The sequence below is a fragment of the Piliocolobus tephrosceles genome, chromosome 6, assembly GCF_002776525.5.
Source record: "Piliocolobus tephrosceles isolate RC106 chromosome 6, ASM277652v3, whole genome shotgun sequence".
In the NCBI taxonomy this organism is placed as follows: domain Eukaryota; kingdom Metazoa; phylum Chordata; class Mammalia; order Primates; family Cercopithecidae; genus Piliocolobus; species Piliocolobus tephrosceles.
This window is the reverse complement of record NC_045439.1, coordinates 151,547,860-151,574,560: the sequence shown is the minus strand read 5'-3', so window position 1 is coordinate 151,574,560 and position 26,701 is coordinate 151,547,860. Positions and strand designations below refer to the sequence as shown.

Below are 26,701 nucleotides of genomic sequence, written 5' to 3'. Positions count from 1 at the left end.
TGTGTGTGTGTGTGCGCGCGCACGTGCGTGTGCACATACTATGTGAGATGTAGTTACAATATTATGAAATCTCAGTTGGCTACTTGAAACTTATTATAAGTGCATATCTTGTCTAAATGCATATGCTCATGTATACACATATCTACATGTATTTGAAAGTTCTCAAACCAATTTTCATTTCTTAGATTAGCAAGTTGAAAAAAGAAGATTGAATTTGGATGTCATTGTATTTTGCATCATAGGTATTAGGATATCCATTTTAGAAATGGAAAGATGTATCAAGTAAAGGCACATGGAGATATATTACAGTGTATAACTCACATTTTAAACGGGATTTTGTATTTTTAAAAGACAACCTTGGGTATTGACAGCATAGTATCTAGGAGATACTTTAATTTCAGCCTAATTTATTATAAATAGATTTCAACTTCTTGTTCTGAAACAATCTTTAAAATAGCTCTGATTTAAATTTGTATTGTCATTGTAATATGACTGAACAATTTATAACACTAAATGGTAATGGTTTGCATTAGAAATTGTTAGTTGGTTTCTTAAATCTTCCAAGGGCACATTGGAAATGAAAACTGTTTGAAATCTGCTCTTAAATTATTATACTTAAGATTGACAGATGAACCTTTCGGTGGTGAGAATGACACCACTGATTTAAGATGAATGATTTTTATGCATAAAAATTTTATGAATGAAATAAATACGTGGATAAAATATTGGTGTCATGTTTCGGTAGTCATTTTATTTAGAATCAAGAAAGGGATGTTGAACAGGAAAGTCACAGAAGTTGGATTTTTTAAAAAAAATTATTCACTGCAATATAATTGTGGTAAAAGATATGCTTTGAGTAGTAATACTTGTCAAAGAAAGATAACATGCACTCATTACACACACACACACACACACACTTTTGTGTCTAGGAGAGATCCTCTCTAAACAAGACTTTGTAAAGTTTGATGATTTATTCAGAAGTAATAACCTTCTTGGTGAAATTGACATTCAAATTAAAGTCATAACCTAAATTATACATATGAAATTAAAAATGGCCCATGAAGTGCTGTGAAGCCTGCACCTTGTTGGCATCCAGACTCTTCAAGGAAGCACTGAAGGTTATTTACATGCCCAAAATACATTCTTGTTTGTAAACATTATAGTCCTAGGCTGTCATATAAAATATGATTTTATGTCCGGATTTTAAAGCCTTGTAATGTCTACAATGGAAAATAGAGCATTTGAAAGGAAAGTGTGCTTTCCTAGAAATCCGGAGATCCACTAACAGATAATGGGACTGCCCTCTGACACTCATTTGCCTCATTGTAAGAACGTTGTTTTAGTTATTAATACATGATTTCTAGGATCACTAGGTGCTGCTATTTAAAATCTAAGTTTCATTAAAAAGTTCATGTGATTATTGAAGTATGAACATACTTTTGTTGGATTATCTGGGTAGTATAGGCCAGAAACAGATACATATCTTTTATGTGTGTGTGTGTGTGTGTGTGTATATATATATATATATATATATATATATAAAATCTTTTTTTTTTTTTTGAGAGTGTCTCTCTCTGTCACCCAGTCTGAGGTGCAGTGGCACGATCATAACTCACTACAGCCTCAAACTCCTGGCCTCAGGCAATCCTACTGCCTCAGTCTCCTGGTAGCTGGGACTACAGGTGCACACCACCATGGCCAGCTAATTAAAAAAAATTTTTTTTTTTTTGTAGAGACAGGGTCTTGCTATCTTGCCCAAGCTGGTCTTGAACTTCTGGCCTCAAGGGATCTCCCACCTCAGTCTCCCAAAGTGCTGGGATTACATGCCTGAGCCACCACGCCTGGCCCAGAAATAAATATCTTTAAATATACCCAGTGATGAACAGCTGAGTGGTAACAATGAGAATACATAAATAGATTTCTTTAAATTTATTTAGATATGACCGTCTCAATTATTTCGAAGAGTTACAGCATTTGAAACAAAAGCATGAAGTTAGACCTTAATGGACAGTCTCAGAAAAAAAGCAGTCTGACCACTTTCTGGCTTTACCAACCTGCTGTCTGACTTTCTGCCCTGCACTTTGTGCTTGGGGACAGGCCATATTGTTACCTTTCAGATGGATTGACCTCAGTAGCCTTTTGTTTGAAATGTGCAGGTCAAATGTTCCTGTCTATGCTAAAGGTAAATTGGCTTTAAAAGGTTTTTGTTTGTTTTCCAGCAGATTAGAATAAAGCCAAATTGTATTTGTTATATCAAAATATATTTAAGTAATTTGAAAATGTTAATGGCAATTGTATTTAATTGTTTTCTTTTATAAAGTTATACTTAGCTATTGTGAAAATTAAGTATTTTCACAATACTTAATTTGTGGTAGTATTAAAAAGGAATGAATGATTGCCCATAATTGTGCCACTCAGAGATCTCTACTGGCATTTTTCATTTTAGTCTTTTATCAGCCCATTTTTATATTGATGAGGTCATATTTTATAAGCAATTGTGAATCCTGAGTTTTATACCTGGAAAAATGTATATGATATAATATTATTTTGTAAAAAGCATTTATAAACATTTTTTGATTGCCTTATTTCATCAAATGAAAGTATCATAATTTACTGAATTATTCCTTTATTGAACATATGTTTCCAATGTTCTATTTTTTTTTGAGACGGAGTCTTGCTCTGTTGCCCAGGATGCAGTGCAGTGGCATGATCTTGGCTCACTGCAAGCTCCACCTCCCGGGTTCATGCCACTCTCCTGCCTCAGCCTCCTGAGCAGCTGGGACTACAGGTGCCCACCACCATGCCCGGGTAATTTTTTGTATTTTTAATAGACACAGGGTTTCACCATGCTAGCCAGGATAGTCTCGATCTCCTGACCTCGTGATCCACCCGCCTCAGCCTCCCAAAGTGCTGGGATTATAGGCGTGAGCCACTGCACCTGGCCTCCAGTGTTCTATTATTGTAAATAATACTGTAATAAACATCTTGATGCATGAGTCTGCATTTTGGATTAGTTTCTTAATATTTCTATATATGTAATTATTGGTGCAAACAATGTGAACATTTTTCAAAAGTATTACATATTACCAAACTACAGCCTAGAAATGTTGTACTGGTTGCATATGTTGAACAGGGTGGTTCTGCTCTAAATGTATTTGTTTTCCAATCTCTTTCCAACTATATCCTATAACACTTCATAAGTGCTAGGGAAAAAAAAGTTTAATTTTAGGTTGTATTTGTCTTTTCTGGAAACTTTAATTACCCCCCACATCAAAGTGACAGATCAGGCTTTATTTAAATTTTCAGATATGCAATCAAAGGGACATACTAATTACAGAAAATACTCCATAAAGACATAATCAGAAAATCCTAATGGTACCTTTCTGTGCATCCTCATAGTATCTTGTGCAAACTTACAGCACTGCACTTTTCACACTGGTGTAATGGTTTGCTTCTGTCTCCAGCTAGCCTGAAAACTCTTTGGGGTAGGGCTACACAAAAACTAATGAACGTTGAACCCTCATCCAACTCTGGCAAAGATCTGAATTGCAATCAGGATATAAGGATGTCATCCTTAATACTATATTAAGGTGACCTGGGCCTATTTGCCAGTTAATTCCTGATGCCTATTTGCCAGTTAAAATGACTTTATACAGAAGGTATATGTCATCATCTAGCTTTGCTACAGGAGGACTAATAAATATATATCCTATGGGTGAAATCATCCTTAAAAGGTCCTCAGAGAAGGCCCATTTTATGATGTTTTTGGAGTGTGAAAGACTCATTTATATCTGAGATAAAACTAATGTGTACTCATTTCAAATATAAGGCAAAGTTCTCCATACTCTGGCCTAAGAAGATCCACAACTCTGTCACTGAGTGTTTTCTCTCAGCTTGGAACACCTTCTGCTTCCCTCCAAACTAGTAAAGATGATAAGTTTATTTCCAGACTACTACATAAACAAGTTGGCCCGGACACCCCAAATCGAGAATTCTTAGAACTCCCACAGCACTCTGTATAGACATACCTGTTAGCACTTCTGTTGCTGCGTTTTACATACTTAGGTACACAGCTCTTTTCCCACCAAAAAGAACAGTTGAAGGCAGGTACCGTGTCTTACATTTGTATTGTTGAGTTTTAGCATTGTAAATGGGGCATAATGAGTGTAAAGTAGATGGTGCTAATTGAACCAAAAAGTGGTCCAGATTTTCAGAAACAATTTTTATCACATATACATTACCAATATCATATTTAAGCCAACCTTTTTTACCTGTGAACATCTGAATAAAGTTCTGTAGGTCTGATCTAACGCTGCTAAAGCTAGCTCTTCCGCCAGTGTGCTGGGAGAAGGGAGGAAATGGAGACAATATTTCTAAACTTTGCTATTGATGGGGACTTGCAGATCTGACCAACTGGGTGCATGTGCACTTATGCTCATGTGCACCAATTTAGGCGAACCCAAACAAATTTCACCAAGAATATTTCCTGTTTAGAAATAAGATGGCATTAGTACAGTGTGAAAGAATAGAGATTTTTCAAAGTAAACTCTCGAGCTGTGTCTATTTATATACAACATGGAGAACTGAGGAAATTTCTTCAATAATTCAAAAGCTTGAGAAAACTTATTTATTTATTTATTTATTTATTTATTTATTTATTTATTTATTTATTTATTTATTATTTTTTGAGACAGAGCCTTTCTCCGTCGCGCAGGCTGCAGTGCAGTGGTGCAATCTTGGCTCACTGCAACCTCCACCTCCTGGGTTCCAGTGATTCTCCTGCCTCAGCCTCCTGAGTAGTTGGGACTACAGGCACGCGCCACCATGCCAGGCTAATTTTTGTGCTTTTAGCAGAGACAGGGTTTCACCATGCTGTGCAGGGAGGTCTCAAACTCCTGGCCTCAAGTGATCCACCTGCCTTGGCCTCCCAAAGTGCTGGGATTATAGGTGTGAGCCACCGTGCCCAGCCAGAAAACATTTTCTACTATCTAGATATTATGAGGTTTCTGTTAATCATGATGAAATCATGTACAATACAGATTTTGATGGGAGGCAGAGTCAGGTGGATAACCTGAGGTCAGGAGTTCAAGACCAGTTTAGCCAACATGGCAAAACTCCATCTCTACTAAAAGCACAAAAATTAGCCAGGTGTGGTGGCACGTACCTGTAATCTCAGCTCCTTGGGAGGCTGAGGCAGCAGAATCGCTTGAACCCAGGAGGCGAAGGTTGCAGTGAGCCGAGATTGCACCACTGCACTCCAGCCTGGGTGACAGAGCAAGACTTCATCCCAAAAAAAAAAAAAAAAAAAAAATACAGTCTTTGAATTCTTAATTGGATCAACTCAATGCTAGCAAGAATGCAGAGACACATGAATTCTCCTGGGCATTAGGAATGGAGCCCAGGTCACCTTAATGTAGTGTTGAGAATGACATCCTTATATCCCAATTGCAATTGGGATGTTTGCCAGGGTTGGATGAAGGTTCAACATTCATTTGTGTAGCCCTACCCCAAAGAGCGTTCAGGGTTGCTGGAGACAGAAGCAAACCCTTATACCATTGTGAAAAGTGCAGTGCTGTAAGTTTGCACAAGATTATGATGAGGATGCAGAGAAAGGTACCATTAGGATTTTCTAATTATGTCTTTATGGAATATTTTCAGTAATTAGTATGTCCCTTTGATTGCATATCTGAAAATTTAAATAAAGCCTGATCTGTCACTTTGATGTGGGGGGTAATTAAAGTTTCCAGAAAAGACAAATATAACCTGAAATTAAACTTAATTTTTTTTCCTACCACTTGTGAGGTGTTGTAGGATATAGTTGGGAAACAGATTGGAAAACAAATACATTTAGGACAAATACTATGTTCAACGTATGCAGCACCTCACTAGGCCAAATTAAACTTAATTTTTCATTCCTAGCACTTAGGAAATATTATAGGATATAGTTGGAAAGCAGATTGGAAACCAAATACATTTGGAGCAGATCCACCATGTTCAATGTATGCGGCACCTCACTAGGCCTTGGGGGATCGGGGTTCTATTTCAGGGTTCCATAGCTTTATTGTTTACCAGCTAAGAGAGCCCAGATGGGTTTGATCAGTGCCCTGGGGTTTGGTTTCTTTATACGACCAACTGGGAAGCTTTACCAACCTCATAATTAGGAATTTCCACAGTATTCAGTATGATCATGCTTTTAATATTATATAAAATATATAGATACAGAGGATTGTAATTATTGTTTAATCACCTTCTGTTTCTTTAAACTTGATAGAAGTGCTTCACTGGTCATTAGCAGGATAATGACTGATGCAACTTTTACATGAAGCCATGTCATTTTCACTTAAAGCAACAGATCTCTGGTATAAGAGGTAGTCTGGCATCTAGCTACTACTCTCTTTCACTGTTTCCAGTCAGCTCTCGCTATGTCATGCTCTTTCCTTTCATGCCGGTCTCTACTCGAGTGTCACTCCCTCAGAGAGGGGCTTTCTGAGCAACCCGTCTAAGTTTACATTTTTATTCTAGCATATACCATTATACTGTATATTTATCTCCCTGTCTTTTTATTGTTTGTGTCACCACTGTAATATAATCTCGGTGATGATGGGATCATGAATGGTTTTTTCCCCCCCGTTGCTTCTTCAGAACCTGGAATAAGACCTGACACATAGCCCTCCAAAATACTTTTCGGGTAACTGAAACTGAAGTAGAAAGCTGTAAAGATAGCCCAGTATCAGTACAGGCTTAAAGATGCTGACCCAGAATCAGAAACCATAGTAAATACGCACTGTTGGTGGTTACAGGCACACAATCGTATCAGTGCAGTGGACTTGTTTGTGAAAATTGATGTGAGGTTCTTTTTTTTTTTTTTTTTTTTTGAGACGGAGTCTTGCTCTGTCGCCCAGGCTGGAGTGCGGTGGCCGGATCTCAGCTCACTGCAAGCTCCGCCTCCCGGGTTTACGCCATTCTCCTGCCTCAGCCTCCCGAGTAGCTGGGACTACAGGCGCCCGCCACGTCGCCCGGCTAGTTTTTTTTGTATTTTTTTAGTAGAGATGGGGTTTTACCGTGTTAGCGAGGATGGTCTGGATTTCCTGACCTCGTGATCCCTCCGCCTGGGCCTCCCAAAGTGCTGGGATTACAGGTGTGAGCCACCGTGTCCGGCCGATGTGAGGTTCTTAATGGACCTATTTCCCAGGGACCTTTCTCTAAAGCACATTTGCCTTGTTTTATTTATTTATTTTTTCTTCTTGCTTCTGAATGTGCATATTTTCCAATTAGTTTTCCAAATAATACATTCAAGGGTGGCCCCAATATGTGGAAAATTGCTTTGTTAGAATTATTTGGAAGTTATAATGATCTAGAAGTTCTCCCCACCTTAAATAATTTGCTGTTACCCCACTTGGCGTACAGGAAAATTATACAACTTTATAAATATACGCATGAAATAATGTAATTTAGTACCTGCTTCTGGCAGTTATATGGAGGACCTCACCTCTTGACTTTATTACTCTGAGACAAATACCCAGAACTTATTCACTCAAATAATATACTGTAGGGAAAATTTCCATACCTAATTCTGCTTTCTTGTCCAATACGGTTTTTAAAAATTATTTAAATTTTCATTTATTAAAGGAAAAATATAAGGTGATTTTTTAGTATATAATCACCTACTATAAACAAAGTACTTGGTAGGCATAATACATTGAAAAAAAATACAATTCTCCAACCTTCATGAGGCTTTCAACATTACAGTGGGGGATGGGTTTGAGGTAGCCAAGTAATAGGCAAATACAACATGTTACGTTACATGATAGAAAGATGTACAGCGTATTCCTCGATTGCATATGAGGAGCACTTAACTTACTCTTCTATGGTAGTGGATCGAAGAAGGTGACATCTGAATTGAATCATGAGTTATCCAGGTGAGGGACGGGAGTGGGAGATAGTGACTAGAGATGAGGCTGGCAGAGTAGAGAGCAGGTAGAAACCAGATTATGAAGAACCTTACAAGAGCTGTTAAATGGTTATAATTTAATCTTGAGATTTAATGTGGGACCTTGAAGTGTCATAAGGAGGGAAATGACAAATTCAAATTTTTGCAAAAAAAAAAAAAAAAAAAGTCACCCCAGCTTCCGTGTCTGGGGTTTTGTTTTGTTTGGGGATTTTGGGGAGTTCTGTGTTTTTTTCCAGTGGAGTGAGAGGATAATGGGAACTGGAGGTTCTTAACAGAAATCCAGGTCAGATAAGGTGATGGCTTGTATTGCCTGTCACAGGTGTGCTGACCCACTGATGACATGTCTGTTCCATTGTTTTCTTAGTAAGGTGTCAAGCAGCCCTGTGAAACAGAGTAAAGGAAAAGGCGAGATGGGTGCATGAATACTTTTCTCAAACTATATAAGTCAATTTCTTTCCTTTCCGTGCAATGGTTGTCTGTGGTAGAGACAAGGCAGAGTGATATGGATAGTTCCTCTTGTTCATTTTATATGTTAGGAGGTGAAAGAAAACAGGAGAGACCTAAGTATTCACACCTCCTGCCCCCACCTTCAGCTTCTAAGTTGCCAGTGGTTTTGAGCTGAGTTGTTTGTGTTATGTTTTTCCCTTCAATGCTTTCCTATGAAAGTAGCTTACTTTAACTAGAGTTGAGCATGGCATTTGCCCAGGAGAAACATGTATACACACAGGGGATGCTGACAAGTCTATGCTGGCTCTTTTCTTGTCACTGCATTACCGCTTGGTTTTGTCTTGTCTAGGTACCTGAATGGAGTGGTGAAAAATGGAGCTGCCCCAGTGCTCCTGGACTTGGCCAATGAGGTAATGTTATTGTTATGGTTTTATTTAAACTTGCATGAAACCTAAGGGGCCTATCTAGAGTAACTTTGCTTGCAATTATAATTACCTTTGGAAAAAAAAGGATTTGAGGTACATTAGATGTTTAAATTACTCCCTGATCTCTTTGTACTTTTAATAATTGGACAGAGAACTTCACATATTAATAAATCAGTTGACATAATTAGTCTACTTCTTTTAAAGCAAATGTATAAACAGCCTCTTGGTTTCTTATTTTGTGGAAAATTTCAACCAAACAGCTCAGGACATGCTTTTCTCAGGATAGGTTGTCTTAATTTAGTGTGAGAAATACCTGTGTCAAGTAAAGAGATAGATGCCAAAAAAAGAAAAAAAGAAAAAAATCTGCTGTTATAAAAATGAAGAGAGAAATTGTATACTTAAAGATGTACTTGATTCATTTTTTTGTTAGCAAACTTTTATTATAATAAAGGATACATGCCTTGTAGAAAAGTCTCTTTCTTTATATGAAGAAGCATAGTGTTCTTAATAACACCAAGTAAGAAGTGATTTATTGAACTTATTCGTTAACTCTGATCTGCTTCTATTTGGGGAAACAAATAACAGCCTTACATTTAAAAAAGGAAACCCTACAGATTTCCCATGAATGAAGAAGCTGTGAAAAGTTCATAATAGTTGCAGAGAGCATGCCGAAAAAATAAAATATTTAATTCCTAAACTTTAAAATATTTATCCACTGTAATAAGAGCAATACAATATTTAGTCTGACTTGGAACTGCTTGTGCAAACCTCGTAGGGGTGGAATGAAATGTACACTGTTTTTGTGTTGCATTATAATGGAAAACATAGAAGCAAGGCAGAAAATGGGTGTTTGCATTAAAGATGACTCGGTAGTGTGAGCATTAAGTGTTGCAGTAGCAGCAAGTTCTACATGTTACATTAGCAAGGAAGGATGGCTTCCCTCACAGCTTCTGTCTGCTGCTATACACTACTGCAGTGAACAAATGAGCAATTACCTATCAGTTACTAGATGGTTTTAATAGTCTAGGCAATGTCTACACAATCAGATAGGATAGTTAACATATAGAATGGATATCTGTGGGCCTCCTAGAAAAACAAGTATTTTATTCTTTTTTTTTTTTTTTCCATGTCTAGAGCAGGATTTTTTTTTCTCTTCTTTTTCTTAGTTTTTTCTTTTTTCTTTTTTTTCTTTTGTTGAGATGGAGTCTTGCTCTGTTGCCAGGCTGGAGTGCAGTGGTGTGATCTTAGCTCACTGCAACCTCCGCCTCCCGGGTTCAAGCGATTCTCCTGCCTCAGCCTCCTGAGTAGCTGGGACTATAGGCATGTGCCACCATGCCCAGCTAATTTTTATATTTTTAGTAGAGACGGGGTTTCACCATGTTGGCCGGGATGGTCTCGATCTCCTGACCTTGTGATCCACCTGCTTTGGCCTCCCAAAGTGCTGGGATTACAGGTGTGAGCCACCACGCCCGGCCAGCAGGCTGGTTTTTAAATGTCTCTAGACTTATTTGTTACAAGTTGATGCTATTAGTAACTGGAAGTATGTGAGCTTTAACTAGGAATTTAGTGATTGTCTTTTATGAAAAAGAAGAATAAGCTAGCAGCATTCCAGACACAACATCTAGGAAGAATGTGATGCAAATATGGCACCCATCTATATAGATGATGATTATGATGTAAGTTTTATATCATAGCAATTAATATTCATTTGAATTTTTAATGGATAGTTCTATATCCATTAAATATTTAGCTGACCTCTGTTTTAATCTTCTAGTAATATGGAAAAATTTAACCTACCAACACGTTTTCTCCTACATCAATAAACCTTTTATTTACCATGAATATATAGCAGTATTTAGCCAAGGGAAAAAGTAGTTGTTTAAAGGCTTTTCCTCCCTTTTGGCTACAGACTAGTACAGAAAGAATAGCACTTTTCTGTGAAATTGATAATGTATTAGGGAAATTTGGGAATGACTGGTCCCGTATTATAGCTTCTAAACAACCAAGCTGCCATTTTTTCATGATAGTTAATGCTTAAATAGCATACACTTGCGTCTGGTGACAATTGGTGTGATGGTAATACTTTATGAGTCAATATGTATTTAATCAGCAGAAACTATAACAATTGATGAGAAATATATAACATTGGTACATTACAGGGTACAGCAACTCTCTCAGACAAGAGCATTGTATTTTTGTTATCTTTTTGGGGGGCTAAGAGCTGCATGTGGTCATCATTGATTTTATAAATGTCTTAATACTACTTCTGCAGTTTCAAGTCGAAAATTGAACATTTTAGGAATTCACACGTTGTTAGTGATAATAAGATCAGTCATTCTGTTCTCTCCACACAAATATTTTCAAGTGAGATTTGAAGCACTGTGCATTTTACTTACATGCTAAATTCTGACATGAAGCATGATGGCCCTATTTCAGAGAAAGATGGACACATGATTAATATGAAAATTAGGGAGATGCAAGTACCTGAACTAATAAGGTAGTCCTTATTCAGGCTGGACTACCTTCAGTAATTTCACCATTTTTCATGTGTCAGCTCTGATGTGGGTTACTAGGAATAAGCAGCTTCGTGGAAAGCATTTCTTTCTACTTGGGGAATTTAAGGGCATCCAAGTACATACATATTTGAAAAAACTGTTCATACAAATGAAGCCAGCCTTTTTGTCTAGTTACTAAATCAAGATAAAATTTTGGTATGAATACGGGACTTGAAAACCTGTCAAGAAAAATTCATGGTGATAATATATGAGGAACATTTGCTGTCTTCTCCCTAAGATAAAAAGACTTGTTTTAGGGAAGCATTATTGTTCTGAAAAATATATATTCCTATTTTTTGGTGAAATTAAGTAAATGGTTAATAAAAGATCTGAGAACCCAAAAGAAAATATCTTTACAAAATAGTAGATACATTTTTTATTAATTAAAATGACTGTTGGACTGAATATTCTTTGTTTTCTGATTGATTCTTTATTTTAAAAAGTTACCTTCCTAGGATCTGTATTAATTAAATTGGTAAGTAGTGTTTCAGATAAGGATGGTGATCTTATGTTGCAGATATCATACTGTTGTATTTTATTATTAACATCTCTGCAATGTAGTTATTTTTCTTTTATCAAATAAAATATTTTAAATGTAAGGAACGTATACCAAAATTTCAGTTGTCTTTAAAGATAAAATTAGTAAAACCCTTATTTTGGATTTGTCATATAAGGACATTTGACTGTTTCTGAAAACTGTCACTAAATAACAAAAAGGGCTTATTATTTGAAATTGCATTCAGAGCAGTATAAATATAGACAGTTGCACAGAAAGAAGGATGGCTAGAATAAAAAATTATATTGGCCTACCAACAGAAAAAATTGAGGAGAGATGAAAAAAGCCTATTTCACTGTTTTAGACGAATGCTGTTTCTAAGTTGTTCCATCCTTTTTGCTCCAATGTTATATTCGATAAATTTGACCCATTTATTCCTTTCAACAGCCCAAACCATACTTGTTATAATTTTATTAGAATGGAAGCCACCAAGGGTGGGAAAGATTTTAATGAATGATGCTTGCTGTGGTTGATTAAAATTGACTTAATCTTCAGTGTTGACAAAATATTGGAGTATCAACTGCTTGCACAACTTGACAGTTTTAATTTTCTACTTCTGTTTTATAAAGGTGGACTATGCACCCTCATTAATGGCTCGGCTTATACTGGAGAGGTTTCTACAGGAACATGAGGAAACTGCACGTGAGTTACCCTTTTTTCCTAATGGTACTCTTTTACTCCCTTCCCCCATTTAAAAATAATTTACACAGCATTTCAAGTCACTTAATGAGAGCCAGATTCCAAAACAGCTATCATGAACAGTTAATGACAATTAAATGCAATATAAAAGACCACCCACAACTTAAATACTCTTCAGAATAATGCTTTCTTCTTTGTCTAAATTCCACATTCACCTCTCCATTGATCTAAATAGACAATGTGTATCAAACTAAAAAATTGATTCATCCTTCGTATATAGAATAAGATACATCATTTGAAAAACCATTGTCAGGAACTAGCCCTAAAAGAAACATTCATCCTTTTTATTTTAATTCGACAAGACTGGAGAAATACTGCTTCCAAATGCAAAGGTGAATTCCACTGGTCTTCATACAAGAAAATAAAAAAGAAAAAAAGAAAAGAATAGAGCTACAGGAGGAGGTTCAAGCCTAAATTAATTTGCCACTGAAAAAATACATTTTGTTATTTTCTCTGTGTCAACTGCATGATTAAAACCGGCTGTTAAGTGAGCTCTGGGGATGTGCTCGTAAAAGATTTATGAGTAATATTCAATGTGATATTCAAAGTGAGTCATGAATATCAGGATAATTGCTCTCAGTGCTGGCTCTTTTACTAGGCAGGAGTTTGTCAACTGCCCCATAAATATTTGCCTAGTCTCATGTAAAAAAAGACAATTTCATCTTCTGCATTTTTATTACCTAGTGTAATGTTTACCTTTGGAGCTTAGCTGTGGTAGAATAGGTAAAAAGCTTTGGAATGTGCTTTATGCATATCATCTTCCCTCTTTGAAAGTAGAAGATAATACCTACTAAAATATCATTCAGTAGTACATGTTGGATTTTTATTTTTTTATATTTTGTCAGGGATTTTTTCCCCTTTGATTTTCTTTGAATCTGCAGTTATCAGTGACTGGTGGCCCAGTTACCTTGTGAAGGTTTCATTTGAATGAATTAAGTACTTCCCCTAAAAATTCAATATCATTTCAATAGATGTAGCCTCTAAAGTAACCTGCAGTGATGCTTCATGAGCAAATCACATGATGTCAGAATGGTATGGTTTCGATTTAATCAAGAAAGAGATTAAAGTGGATGTGTGTTATTTTCAACTTCGCCGCAGCACCGCCATTTGTCAAAGTCAACCTTCTGATTGCTTTGGACCTACTGCTATCCAGGTCTTGTCAAAATAGTAGTCAGCATAGTCTGAAGCAGGTAGACTGGCCTATATAGAGCAGTATCAAACACAGTAAAACAGAATTCATTGACTTGTGAATTATGAAGTTAATAGGTTGATCATAAATTTTGTAGCCGTTAATTTATCTTTATAACACTGGCACATCTTCAGTACATTTTTCTTTTTATTTTGTACCATTTTATACAGCAGAGTTAAATAGTACTGAATATAATTTTGATGTGTACTGTATATCAGAATCCTATAATTCCAATGCTAGGATTAAATGTCTTGCATGAATACACTGGAGAAGGACATGAGCATATTTAGAAACATATCAAGGAAAGGGTATTTCAAGAATGTGGCTTCTTGGAAGGGAGGCAAATGTAAATATTGTATGCTTGAATTACACTATGATTATGTATAATCAAATAACAGTATTTTGAAGCTTTTTCTTTTATAATTGGTTGGGTTAATGGTTGTTTTACTGTGAGTTGTTACAGAGTCAGGTTTTTTTTTTTTTTTTTTTTTTTCCTGAGTAAAATCATGACAGATATTTGATGTTATTTTTAATCATCATACTAAGCTACTGTGAAGGCACCTTTTTAACTCCATATTTGCCAGTAGGCTGACTGCCAGTCAGAAACACTGTATTAAAATATTTCTCTGGACAAAAAATCATAAAAAATCTTTTATGATTATATGACAAACCGTAATTGAGGGTTTATCATTTCAAAAAGTGATAGAAAATGTTAAAATTAGTGCCAGGTTATAGAAGTCAGTTCATCTGCTGATGGTGCTAGGCTATCTTCCTTTCTTTTCTTTGTCTTTTTCATTCTCTCTTTTTCCTTCCTTTGCTTTTCTTTCTCTTTTTTTGTTAAAGAGCTTTAAGTTACTGTGGCTTATATTCTGACACTTTCTTCCCCTTCAGAGCATCGGCCTGGCTGGCCTTTGGCAATGAAATTCAATGCACATGGCTCCGCAGTCAAATCATCAAATTTCCCTGTGCGTATATTAGAGTTTTGTAATGTGTTTCCATTATGAAACAATGCGGGGATAATTGTCTTTGGTGGCAATTAGCTAACAGGTTTGTTCAGTGCTATTGGCAGAGGCATCCATCACCCCCTTCCCTGACCACACTTTTTGTCTAGTGTGGACTATGGAGATCAATAGAATTCTATATAGGGGAAATCACCTCAGCTTTAATGAGCTGCAAGTCTCAGTCTTGGCTTGTATTTTTAATTTTTTCCTCTTAAAACTAGAAATCAGGCAAAAAAAATCCTATTCTTTTGGGAGTGGATTGTACTGTGTATTTACTATTACTTTCAGTAGATCAATGCTCAGTTTTAAATTGTTTTTACTTCCGTAAAAAGGTGTAGCTAATAGCATGGGATGGTAACATATACTTTAGGAATACCCACTTTAAGGAGTACTGTTGGGTTTCTTACGGGATAATTTTTAGGGTATGATATGTACATTCTGTCTAGTGTCTCAGTAGTTAAAAAGAAACCCGATGTGATGACAATTTTGTTGTACACATTTTGTTACTGCCCCGATTTAAAAATATTCATAGCCTTTTAGACTACTTTTGTGTTGTACTGTTGCTTAGCCTCACAACAAAACTGGTGTACTGATAGGATAGATATTATGAGTTGAGCTCTACAGGGACTGAGTATAAGTGCCTTGGCCATCATCCTATGATTATTACTACATAAAGCTCATCCTAGAACCCAGATTCCAAGTCTTATCTATTCAACTGAATTATTTTTCTTCTTCCCAAATTAGACAGTATGAGGTAGTTTATCCATGTTGTGCCATTTTCTCCTCCTCATGAAATCTGAATGGAATCTGAAGTTAGGCTGTTCTGGGAGAGAATGGTTAGCATCTCTGGTTTTCTGTAGCCTTGGAATCACCCAGGGAGGTGGGTGGAGCATAGGAGGCCAATGTACAGCTGAGTTGTAAGTGGAGTGGTAGCGAAGGGTGTGAAGTAGATGGCAGTGCTGGTCCTCACACTCAAGGCTTCCAGCTCCTCGTCAACAACTCTTTTTATTGCATTACACTGAATAAAGTAGCAGTTAGAATCATTGTTGGGGAAATGCTTTTAGACTAGCATTGCAGGTTTTCCTGTCACATCACAGACCTGGGTAAAAGCAGGAGATAAAGAGCTCTTGACTCATCATGCCGTCAATCCAAGTGATGGAACCTACCCCACTCAGTAGCCTTTCTTCCTAGCAGAGGATATTACCAACAACGTTATGATTCATAATGAGGAATAGGGAGACTCTGTTTGGACCTGTTTTTTTTTTTTTTTTTTTAAGTGAGTCATTATATTTTTAACAAATCCTTTAAGTATCGAAGTATCAAAATACATATTTTCCTGTTTTATACCACGTTTTCTAATTGCACTGAGAGTATAATTGGAAAGTGATGACCAGTTACAGACTGAGTTGCTGAACAAAGCCTACATGTTAATCCCGTATTTTATAATCTACCCCTAGGATCACCTTTCCATCTTAACTTTTACAAGAATGCTAGTGATTTTACCTGGTTTTTGTTATTGTTCAGTGCTCCCTGAGTTTAGCACAGGTCCTGCTCCCTATTAACTTTCAGATGTTAAATGTGTGAGTGATGATGAGTAAGTTTCACACTAATAATGGTGACTTTCTACTGGGAGTCGTATAGAAAAACTTTGTAAGTATAGAAAACTGTTAATGAAAGTTTTCTGAGTAGACATGATCATGGAAATGTCCTTAAACAGGATAAAATTGTCTAAGTAAATGTTCAGTCCTTTTATGAAAATCAGTCCTCTATAACTTATAAGGTGAACACTATTATTAATAGGGAGGTTGACATTATAATAAAACGGTAAACTGACCATGTTTGCTGCTCCTGAGTCTGAATATAAGGCAGATTAAAATTTCCGAAGAACCACTAAGAAAATACCTCAATCCTCATTATAAACTGATGGTTTTGCTTATGTCCTGGAGATTTTATACAGCTTGCCTTTGCTTTCTTTCATATAGCTGTGTAATCTTTCTGGCTTTGGGATAGACCAAAGTTAATAGACATCATTTGAAACTGAGCCATACAGTTGAATGTAATTTGCCATAAAGATGAATGTTCTGTAGAGTTCCTCTTTATTTTTTTTAAAGAGATGTGCTTTTCAACATAATGTGTATAATCCCTGCCTCCACACACACCAGAATGGGATTATGATTTCCCTGATGGGATTACTAAGGTTTGTTCTTACTTTTTGAATGAGCTTAATTTTAGTTTTCAAACAAACTGGTTTATACCTTTTGCCAGTATGCTAGGCCATCAGAAGACAGTACAATCATCTTCAAAACCTGGGTTTAATAGAAGGAAGTGTGAGAAAGCATCCAGTAGGTGTTTAGATCTGATTAGACTTTGAGTGGTCCCTTTCTAACAATATAAGGATAATAATTCCTTTGGAATTCATGTTCTTCGTTCCTCTGCAGACTGTCAAGAGCTATTTGAATCCTAACTATATTCCAGGCACTATGTTAGCTGCTACAGTGGATGGAAAAAAGGGTAAAACTCATCAAAGAACTCATAGTTTAGTGGCATGTGTCATGTGTGTACCTAATACAAATCGAGTATCCCTTATTTGAAATGCCTGGGACCAGAAGTGTTTCAGATTTTAGAATTTTTTTTTTTTTTTTTTTTTTTGGATTTGAAATATTTTCATTATACTTACTCGATGAGCATCCAAAATCCAAAATGCTCCAATGAGCATTTCCTTTGAAATGCTCAAAATGTTTATGGAGCATTTCAGATTTCGAGATTTTCGGATTTGGGATACCCAACTTATGATTCTGTCTGTGCCTTTAGAGGCAAAAACATCTCTTCTTTGAAAGGAATCAAAGAAGAGATGTGTTCTAGTTTGTAGAATTAGAGGAAGCTTTATAGATTGAGGCTTCAAGAGAAGACAATTTAAGACAGAACTCTATGAACAAAGGAAAGTTTGTATGTACAATCTTAGTGGGAATTAAAGTTGGACAAATTCACTTGGGGTTATATGATAGAAGATACTGAAATCCAGACCTAGGTATTTATATTTAAAGTAACTGGGAATGGGAAGCCACTGCTGGTTCTGAATAGCAGAGTAACATGATGAGAGCTTTTATTTAGTTTTTTATGACAGTGCTTTTCAACAAGACAGATATGGAAGATACCTGATATGGTGTGGCTGTGTCCCCACCAAATCTCATCTTGAATTGTAGTTCCCCATAATCCCCCACGTGTTGTGGAAGGGACCCGGTGGGAGGTAATTGGATCATGGGGGCGGTTACCCCCTCTTCCCTCTTTGCTTGGCACTTCTTCTTCCTGCCACCATGTGAAGAAGGATGTGTTTGCTTCCCCTTCCACCGTCATTGTGCTGAACTGTGAGATAACCAGGATTTGTATAATTCCTAGCACTTTCCTGTAACTCCACCACCTCTCTTCCACTCAAGAAAGCAAATTAGAATACAACTGAAGGAGAGTAATATTATGGAAATAACTAAATCAACTCTCGTTTATTTAAAAGTACTTTTAAATGGATTTGGTACTAGTTATAAATAACGTGCAGCTTACTTTGTAATAGATCATGACACAGAACTATGTGTTGTTTACCTCAGTTAAGAACCAAGATTGAAGATGATCCAGCAACACTGTAAAATTTATTGAAGTAAGAAAATTCTGAGTGTAGTGAGAAAGACCAACTAATAAGTTATTGCATTATCTATAGCAAACTTTTGGTCTGAACTATGGTTTACAGTGAAAATAATAAAGGTAATAAAATCTATAGACATGGCAATTTACTGGATACTGGTAGTGAGGAAGTAAAAGGAACCCAGGATGCATCTGAGATTTAAAAGTTGGGTAGCTCATGCTAAGAGGAATAAAAGTTGCTTTGAATGAGAGAAGGAAAAAAATTGAATTCAATTCAGGCAATGAAATTCAGGTTCCAGACCACAGTTTATAGAAGAGTTTTATAAGTGTGGAAATGTGGCTTCTTTCTCAGAGCCCCATATTTAGATTTGTGAATCATGTATAAACGGAATGGTTTTTCCAAGCAATTTCAAATAGGAGGAAGCACTCCGCAGTCTACATGTGAACCCTCATTGGATTCTTAATTATTCAAGTGTTTATTTAATCCACAAAATTATTAATGATTAAATTTTTATTTGCATGGTACCTACAAGTTTCAAGAATGAATACCTTATTGAGAAGTGAATACATTGAGCTTCTCTAGCTCATTTTAGAGGATAATGCTTCCAACTGTTTGCAAGCCTTTTTTTTTTTGATTAAATTTTTTTTTTTTTTTTTTTTTTTTGACAGAGTTTCGCTCTGTCGCTCAGGCTGGAGTGCTATGGCATGATCTCGGCTCACTGCAAGCTCCGCCTCCCGGATTCATGCCATTGTCCTGCCACAGCCTCCCAAGTAACTGGGCTTACAGGTGCCCACCACCACTCCTGGCTAATTTTTTTGTATTTTTAATAGAGACGGGGTTTCACCGTGTTAGCCAGGATGGTCTCGATATCCTGACCTCGTGATCCGCCTGCCTCGACCTCCCAAAGTGCTGGGATTACAGGCGTGAGCCACTGTGCCCAGCCTGATTACACATTTATTTAGTGGGAAATATTGTTTCCTTAAGCATTGCACAAGGGTGCTTTCTATATTATTGTAAAATATTAAAACATGAAGAAAGTCTTAGTTAACAGACTTTTAAAGCTTCTACATGATGTTATGTTTTCCATTTCTTGAAAGCTCCATTGTATCATATTTTATCCTTTGAAATTTGCTGGTCTAGACAATTCACATGAAATTCTAGGAGTAGGAATGAATCTATTTTGGAATCTATGCTTTTGTTGATAAAATGTTGTATCTTTGGTTAGGCATTTTCTTGTATCTGTTTATAGACTTGCTTCTTATAACTGGTGAAATGAGAAAATAACTTATTTTCACTAGTTTGGATAAGACATATAAGAGTACATGCATTGTGTGATAAATATTAACGATAATGATTGTATTGAAAGATTTTGTCATTCAAGAAGCTCCGTGTTGGAAATTGGATTTCAACTACGCTTTATAGTGTAAAGTGTAGTCAGTGGCATTTAATGAACTCTGTTACCCATGGTTGTGGGTGTAGCAGAGGATGGTTACTTGAAATTCCAAAATAATCTACCTTGGCTATTAATGTTGATATTTTACTGAGCTTATAAATCCTGCTTACTATAGAAAACCTTTACTGATTAATGTTCTCCCCCTTTTATTTTTCTCAACTTGTGAAGAAAATTTAAATATATGAAAAGCAAACTGATCAGTGAACAGGTTGTTAGGATAGAGAAAGAGGATGGTGAAAGGGTAGTAAAGTCCAAAGAGATTGCAGGGTTTATCCACAACCTGAAGAGACACACAAAATCAAGAATTGATGACCTATGTTGCTTCATTTGGACAGAAATTGTCTTTCCTGCCACCACTGGAGCTTTTGTCTTAAGAAGACTATGGAAGTCAAAAATGGTTCATAATGTATAGTGCCTATGTATGCTAAATTTTCTGGTACAATCCTGATTTCATGTAATTTTTTTTCTGTTTAAAGAAAGTCATTTTTAATATTTATAATACAATGGAATTTTCTTAGAACTTCAAAACGTACTTCCATTTACATATATTGATACATAAGAAAACTCCTCTTGTTAGTTTATATTTCTTATTTTGGAGTTTGTATGGGATATTGAATATTGACATTTTTGGTTATTCTAGGATATTTATTGCAGAACCATGCAGATTTGTTTTTCTTCTTTAGAAACACAATAACTTAATAGGGGTACTGTTTGTTTATCTTAAGGGAAGTAGTTACTGTGGATGCCAAATTGTATTGTATCTTTGCTCTTTTTAATGAAAGGGCTGTCCTTATTTTACTTCTTTTAAAAAATCAGGTAAATTTACTAGGGGACAATTTTTTGCCTGAGCCTATCAGACACAAACTCTTTTTTTCTGACAATTTCATAATTATTGAGTGGAATTGTGGAAATTATTGAATACAGAAATCAAGTGATTCTCCTCTACCCCACTGATGAAATGTACTAGACTGAGAATTATCATGGCTGGTATTTTCAGGGGATTTTATAGCTAAGTTGATTTGCCGCTAAACCTAGTCTCTTTGTAGTTGTTCCCTTCTGCAGTCTACTAACACCTACCCCTTCCCCTCAGTATACATACACATTTGCCAGAGACTGCCAGATTGTCAGAGCAATGTTCTCGGTTATATTGTGCCTGTTGTATAGATCTCTGTTTAATCATGTTATTTTCTCCCATTTGATTTTCATCCTTAGACACCAATTTTGACCTCTGCATTTAGATTTCCTTTTAGCCTCATTCATTCTTCCTACAACGTACTTCTGTACTTTCAGTTTTCCTTTTCTCCTGGGTTAGAATGCCCCAAACTTCCCTATTCCATGAATAGTTCATTTCTTGGTTCCCATATATTTCTGCCACCTCCATGCACTGTCTTAGATGAGCTGTCCATTTTAATGCTTTCTCATGTCCTTATTTAGTTATCAGCTGCTTAAGACAGTTCAAATAAGCAATGATAATAAAATTTGATACTTACATGCACATATTATATACCAGGTACTTTCTAGGTGCTTTACCTACTTGGGCATTTATTCCTCGTAACAACTTTATAAGTCAAGTGGTAGTATTATCCCCATTTACAGATGAGGCAACCGAGGTACCCAGAGCTTAAGTGATTTGCTGCAGGTCATGCAGTGAGCAGTGGCAGTATGATTCCAGAGCCTGTGCTCCTAACAATTATGCTAAACTACCCCGCTTTGGAAAAATGTATTTTATAGCACAGTTTTGTCTTCTGAAAGTTATGTGGCAAATCATTTTCATGAGTCAGAAAGCTCGCAAGTCAATACTGTAGGTAACAAATGTTCTTGCCTGGACAAACTCATCAAATTCCCCAATTTACCCAAAAGGAGCTCTTATTTTTTGTCACCCTCCAACACACTTTTAAGTGCTTGTGTAATTCATTTACTTATGTCACATAGCACTATATGTCTTTGTAAAAAGGAGCCTTAACATATAAGTGCTTAACCTTTATTTCTTAATCATGAGCTTTTAAATTGTTATTGTGCTGACATAATTAGGTGTAGCACCTAAAACGCTTTGTGTGTACAGCTATAAAAAGAAAGTAATGTGATCTAGGACAGACAGTAAAGCTGTATCTAGGAAAAAATCCTATGGAAGGTTGAAATTGAATGTGGTAACTGCAATTATCTAAAAGGAAGTCTATTACTTTATGATAAAACTGTCAAAATAATGATTGGGTACTCCTACGAATTGTACGGGGAATCAATAAAACCAATATTACGTCACGGTTTGAGAATTTAGGAATTCCACTTTTCTCCTTATTCATGAGAAGTTGCTAATATATTTAAGAATGAGATGATAGAAAGTTTTTCTTTTCTGCTTCACTTTATCGCTCTTATTTTAGAGTTGTTAATGCTATTTTGCTTAAGAAGTTTGATGAACAACATTCTTGGAAAGTAGGAATAGTATTTTTTCATTAGCCAGATAAAAATATGCAGACAATATGAGCTATTTTCTTTGCAAGAACATAAAATACAACACGTCGAGTAGACTGTAGATAATTTCTGCTTCATTCAGGACCTATGTCTTGGCCTCTTGGATTGTAGTTGATCTGTGATATCATTGTAAACAAGCTAACCTTTGTATTTTAAAGGGGATTTCCTAGCTTACTCTTGCTAAAACTGATTATTATGTGTAGGTAAATGTTTTGTCTTCTTCACTAAGCCACCTAATCTCCAATTGCTTGTTTTTGTTTTTCAGTCTGAGAAGACGTTTTATATAATCAACACAGGACTAATTTTTCTTGGGCTCAATGTTCCTTGTCTTGGTTCATTGCCTAGATTCACATCCATAAATATTTGTTGACTTGAGGTGAATATTTTGTATTTATATTTTGTAGTGTACCTACCATTTCCTTGTGACTCTAGGGTTGAGAGAGTATCAAGGAATTTTGTAGCTAACACGTGAAACATTTCAATAGAACTTTATAGTTTATAAGAAGTTTTGATATGTTTTATTTGACACATAAATAGCTCTGACATAGCTAAGGCAAATGTTATGATTGCATTTTATAAATGATTAACTGAATTTCAGGATAAGTGACCAGCTTAGTCATACAGTTAGGAAGGACAAGAGCTGGGACTTGAACTTGGAAAACCCAAGCTTACATGTCCTGCTTACACTTGTTACATGCCTGAATGCACAAATGAACAAACGAAAGCAATGAGCAGGTGGGAGAATCTGTGTCTTCTGATTTCAGATTCATCCTGTCTCCATTATTTAATGAATGTAAATCAACTGCATTGTGTAGGTATTGCCCAAGTGTTTAGCGTCTCTTACTGTCATAAAAGTTTTTCTTCTTTTTACCTAAATCTCATCTATTATCTATCATTGGTGCATATTTCCACACTATGTCGAGTTGGAATCCCCGTTTGATCCTATACTAGCTGTCACCTGGGTGAAGTCTTCTAGAGTCCTAGTTTGCTCTTCTTTAAAATCAGATAACAACATTTAACTTTCAAAGTTACACAGATATAAAGATGATTTTGTAAATTGCCTAGCATGTTAGTTGGCACATAGTAGGCACTCAAAGAATCATGATTTTTATAGTAATAGGCAGTAATATTCCAACAAATACTTACACTTGAGCCATATGAAAGATTAATTTCCCTTCTTATTTAGGTACTCTTGAAATGTGAATTCTCTGATAATTTTAGAGATCTTTTTCAGAAACCTCTTGAAATTATGTTGACCAAGCTCTGTATAGAGAGAAATTAATTATGGTCTTATGAAAGCTACATAGAATGGAGGCCGGCCTCAATTTCCTGAATTCGTTTTCTAATTTACTATATCTAATAGTAACAAAACAACAGCATATGTTTAGATCTATCTGCATATGCACTATGGAAATTTACTTTTGTCCTGCTGTCATTACCCACACTTGTATCTTATACTTCTGGAATTCTTATAACCAACATTCTGAAAAGTAACAGGGGTTGATGTTTTCAGTGGTAATGAAAGGGTTAAGTTTGTCATAAGGTCATTTCTGGGAGATGCAAGTCTACTAGAAAGCTTGTACTTTTTTAAAATAAAATTTTATTTGGGGATAAGTTTAGAGTTGCAGAAAAGTTGCAAAGATAGTACAGAGTTCTGCCTATATCCATCACTCAGTTGTAGTTATCCCTAATGTTATCATCTTATATTACTGTGATACATTTGTCAACACTAAGAAACCCTCACTGGTACCTTACTATTATTGATTACACTCCAGACGTAATTCGAATTTCACCAGCACCCAATCCAGGATGCCACATTACATTTCACTGTCTTGTTTCCCCAGTCTCCTCTGGTGTGTGAAAGCAATCTCTTCTTGTTTTTGATGATCATGATGTTTTTGCAGAGGGTATTCTGCATAATGCATTCAATTTGGGTGTGTCTAAGGTTTTTCCTCATAGATTTTGGGAAGAATAAGGTGAAGTTCCCTTATCATTATATCATATCAAGGAGTTCGTGGTATCAACATGATTTATCACTGGTTATATTAACCTTAATCTGTTGGTTAGGTTAGTGTTTGCTAGATTTCACCACTGTAAAATTACTACTTTTCCTTTTCCATACTCTCTTCTTTGGAAGCAAGTCACTAAATTTAGCACACAACCCAAGTTAAGGTTAGAATGATTAAACTCTGCCTTCTGGAGGGAGGAGTGTGGAGAGATATTATTTGGGTTTCTTCTGTAAGGAAGTTTGGTCTCCCTGTTTATTTATCATTTTTATATTTGAACATATATATATATATATATATGTATAATTTTGAGTTACCATCCTACTAAACAACTTTTATTTAGATTTAGAAGTTAAATTTGTAGCATACATTTTACTTTTTTCTTTTAATTCCATACCCCTTCTTCTCCTATGTTACCCATAAACTGAGCAAACATATATCCTTGCCTGCCATTCATTTCAGTGATAAACTATTTAACAGAAGTCCAGAGTAGAGCTCCTCCTCAGGAACTCTCTTTTGTTAGTTACTCTTGTTAATAAACAGGCCTGATAAGTATCACAAGTAAATTTGCTCAGTCTGACCTAAATTTTGACAAATGTATTATATTTATTAACAGACACCTTTGTACTTTGGGTTGATTTTGTTTTTGTGTATCAAGTAGTTTTGATTATTTAGAAGCAACACTTTTGAAGTGAAGCAGTCAATATACAGGTGAATTCCTTTTAAAACTGGACCTTTGAGTTCTTTTTTATGCTTCAGTCATCACTCTTCTTGCCATAAATTATCAAAAATGCTGGATGATCAGTGAATACCTTTGTCTACTAGGTATGGATGGGAAGAATCTCCTATAGCCTGTTTACTTATTTTTGAATTATTTCTTGTTTTAATCTTGGTTTTCTGCCTGTCCATTGTAACTGTTCCTGTTGAGTTTTCAGACTATGGATGAATGTTGGTAAATAATGAGATAGAGAAAAGCATAGCTTCTTTAGGAATATTCCTTTAAATGATATTTTGTATATTTAGTTGCTTCAGTTTAGACTTTTAGCATTTTTATTTACACGAGGAAAAAAAGAACCACTAAATAAGAGAGAAAAGAGTATATTGTGTTTGATAATCTGCCAGTTGAGAACACTGAGGTTGTAATTTGAGAGAACTTAGTCTTACCACTTTAATAGTATCCAGCAGCATTTCCTCTGTGTTTTTGTTTGTCTCTAGTCGTACCTGAAACAAGAAAATATGAAAAGTCTCTGAATTATTTGTAGTATGTGAAAGCGGGGACATTAATGTGTGGCCTTATTCTGAGGTATTTAGCAACAGATTGTCTTCTCCTTCCAGTGCAGCCACCCAGGGAAGAGATCATTCTGTCCTTGGGGATGAAGGAAGTGGCTGCACCAGTCACGAAACCATTCATCTGTTGCGTGTTCTTTGAGTCAGCACTGGCACTGGCAATGTTCTTTGTCTGGGGTTGCTTGTCTTGATTTTTGCTTGGAAGGTAGAAAACCGTATCTTTAGCCAAAGTATGAAAGGCAAAGGTATTGGAGGAAATTAGGTTGCCAAGTGGATGACAAAGGGGCAGATTTTGTTTTTAATATTTCCTGTCTTATTTTTAAAAATCATTCTGACATATTGTGTGTGTGTTTCTCTTTTTTTTGTTTATTGAACGTGTAACACCCCCACCCCACGGAAAGCTGGCTCTTTTGGCTGAATTGGGTTATCTGCTTTCTAGAGACTTAGGCTCTAGTAGGACAGATGAGGTCCTCACAGCTGCATGTTCAGTTTAGATCAAAATTGTTACTCAGCAAACATCCAGTTTCTTCCTTGAGCAGGCCATATGATCATGTGATCAGCTAGGATTTAGTTCATTTGTCAGGCACTGATTTTGAAAGATTTTATTGTTAATGTTGATGATGTTTAGGAATTGTTCCTCTCACGGTTGTCTTCCTTTGAGAAGATTTTGTTTGTACCTATAGCAGGTGTGTCTGACACTTCTAAAAATTGAAACTTGTGTTGTGTGCAGTCATGTAAACAATGTGGAATCACCTTTGGGTCTAGAAGAACTTCGGAATACATCAGTTTTGGTTTCTCCTAAGGGATAAAAATATGCAGTTTTAATCATTTTATGGATTTTGATGTTTTTAAATTTGTTTGACCTTGGCAGTGTTGTCTTTTTCCCTCCTAGGAATTAAAATAGAGTAGGCAGAATTTTGAAACATTCAAAATGTCAGCTTGCTTTGGCATAAAAAGTGGAATGCTAAATTTTATTAGTTTAAATTTTTAGAATTTCACTTAGCTTTTTTTTTTTTTGAAATACGGAGG

The 26,701-nt window shown here is 35.9% G+C and overlaps 1 protein-coding gene across 6 annotated transcripts in view; it reads left to right on the top strand.

Annotated features, from left to right (window-relative positions):
* The window catches only part of C6H15orf41 (chromosome 6 C15orf41 homolog), a 230,905-nt gene that overhangs the window by 68,771 nt on the left and 135,433 nt on the right, over positions 1-26,701 (top strand). For all 6 annotated transcript variants that reach the window (XM_023230243.2, XM_023230241.2, XM_023230242.1 and 3 more), the window contains exons 4-5: positions 8,748-8,808; positions 12,504-12,576. In XM_023230243.2, coding sequence (XP_023086011.1) covers positions 8,748-8,808; positions 12,504-12,576 — 134 coding nt within the window. The remainder of the gene's footprint in view (positions 1-8,747; positions 8,809-12,503; positions 12,577-26,701) is intronic.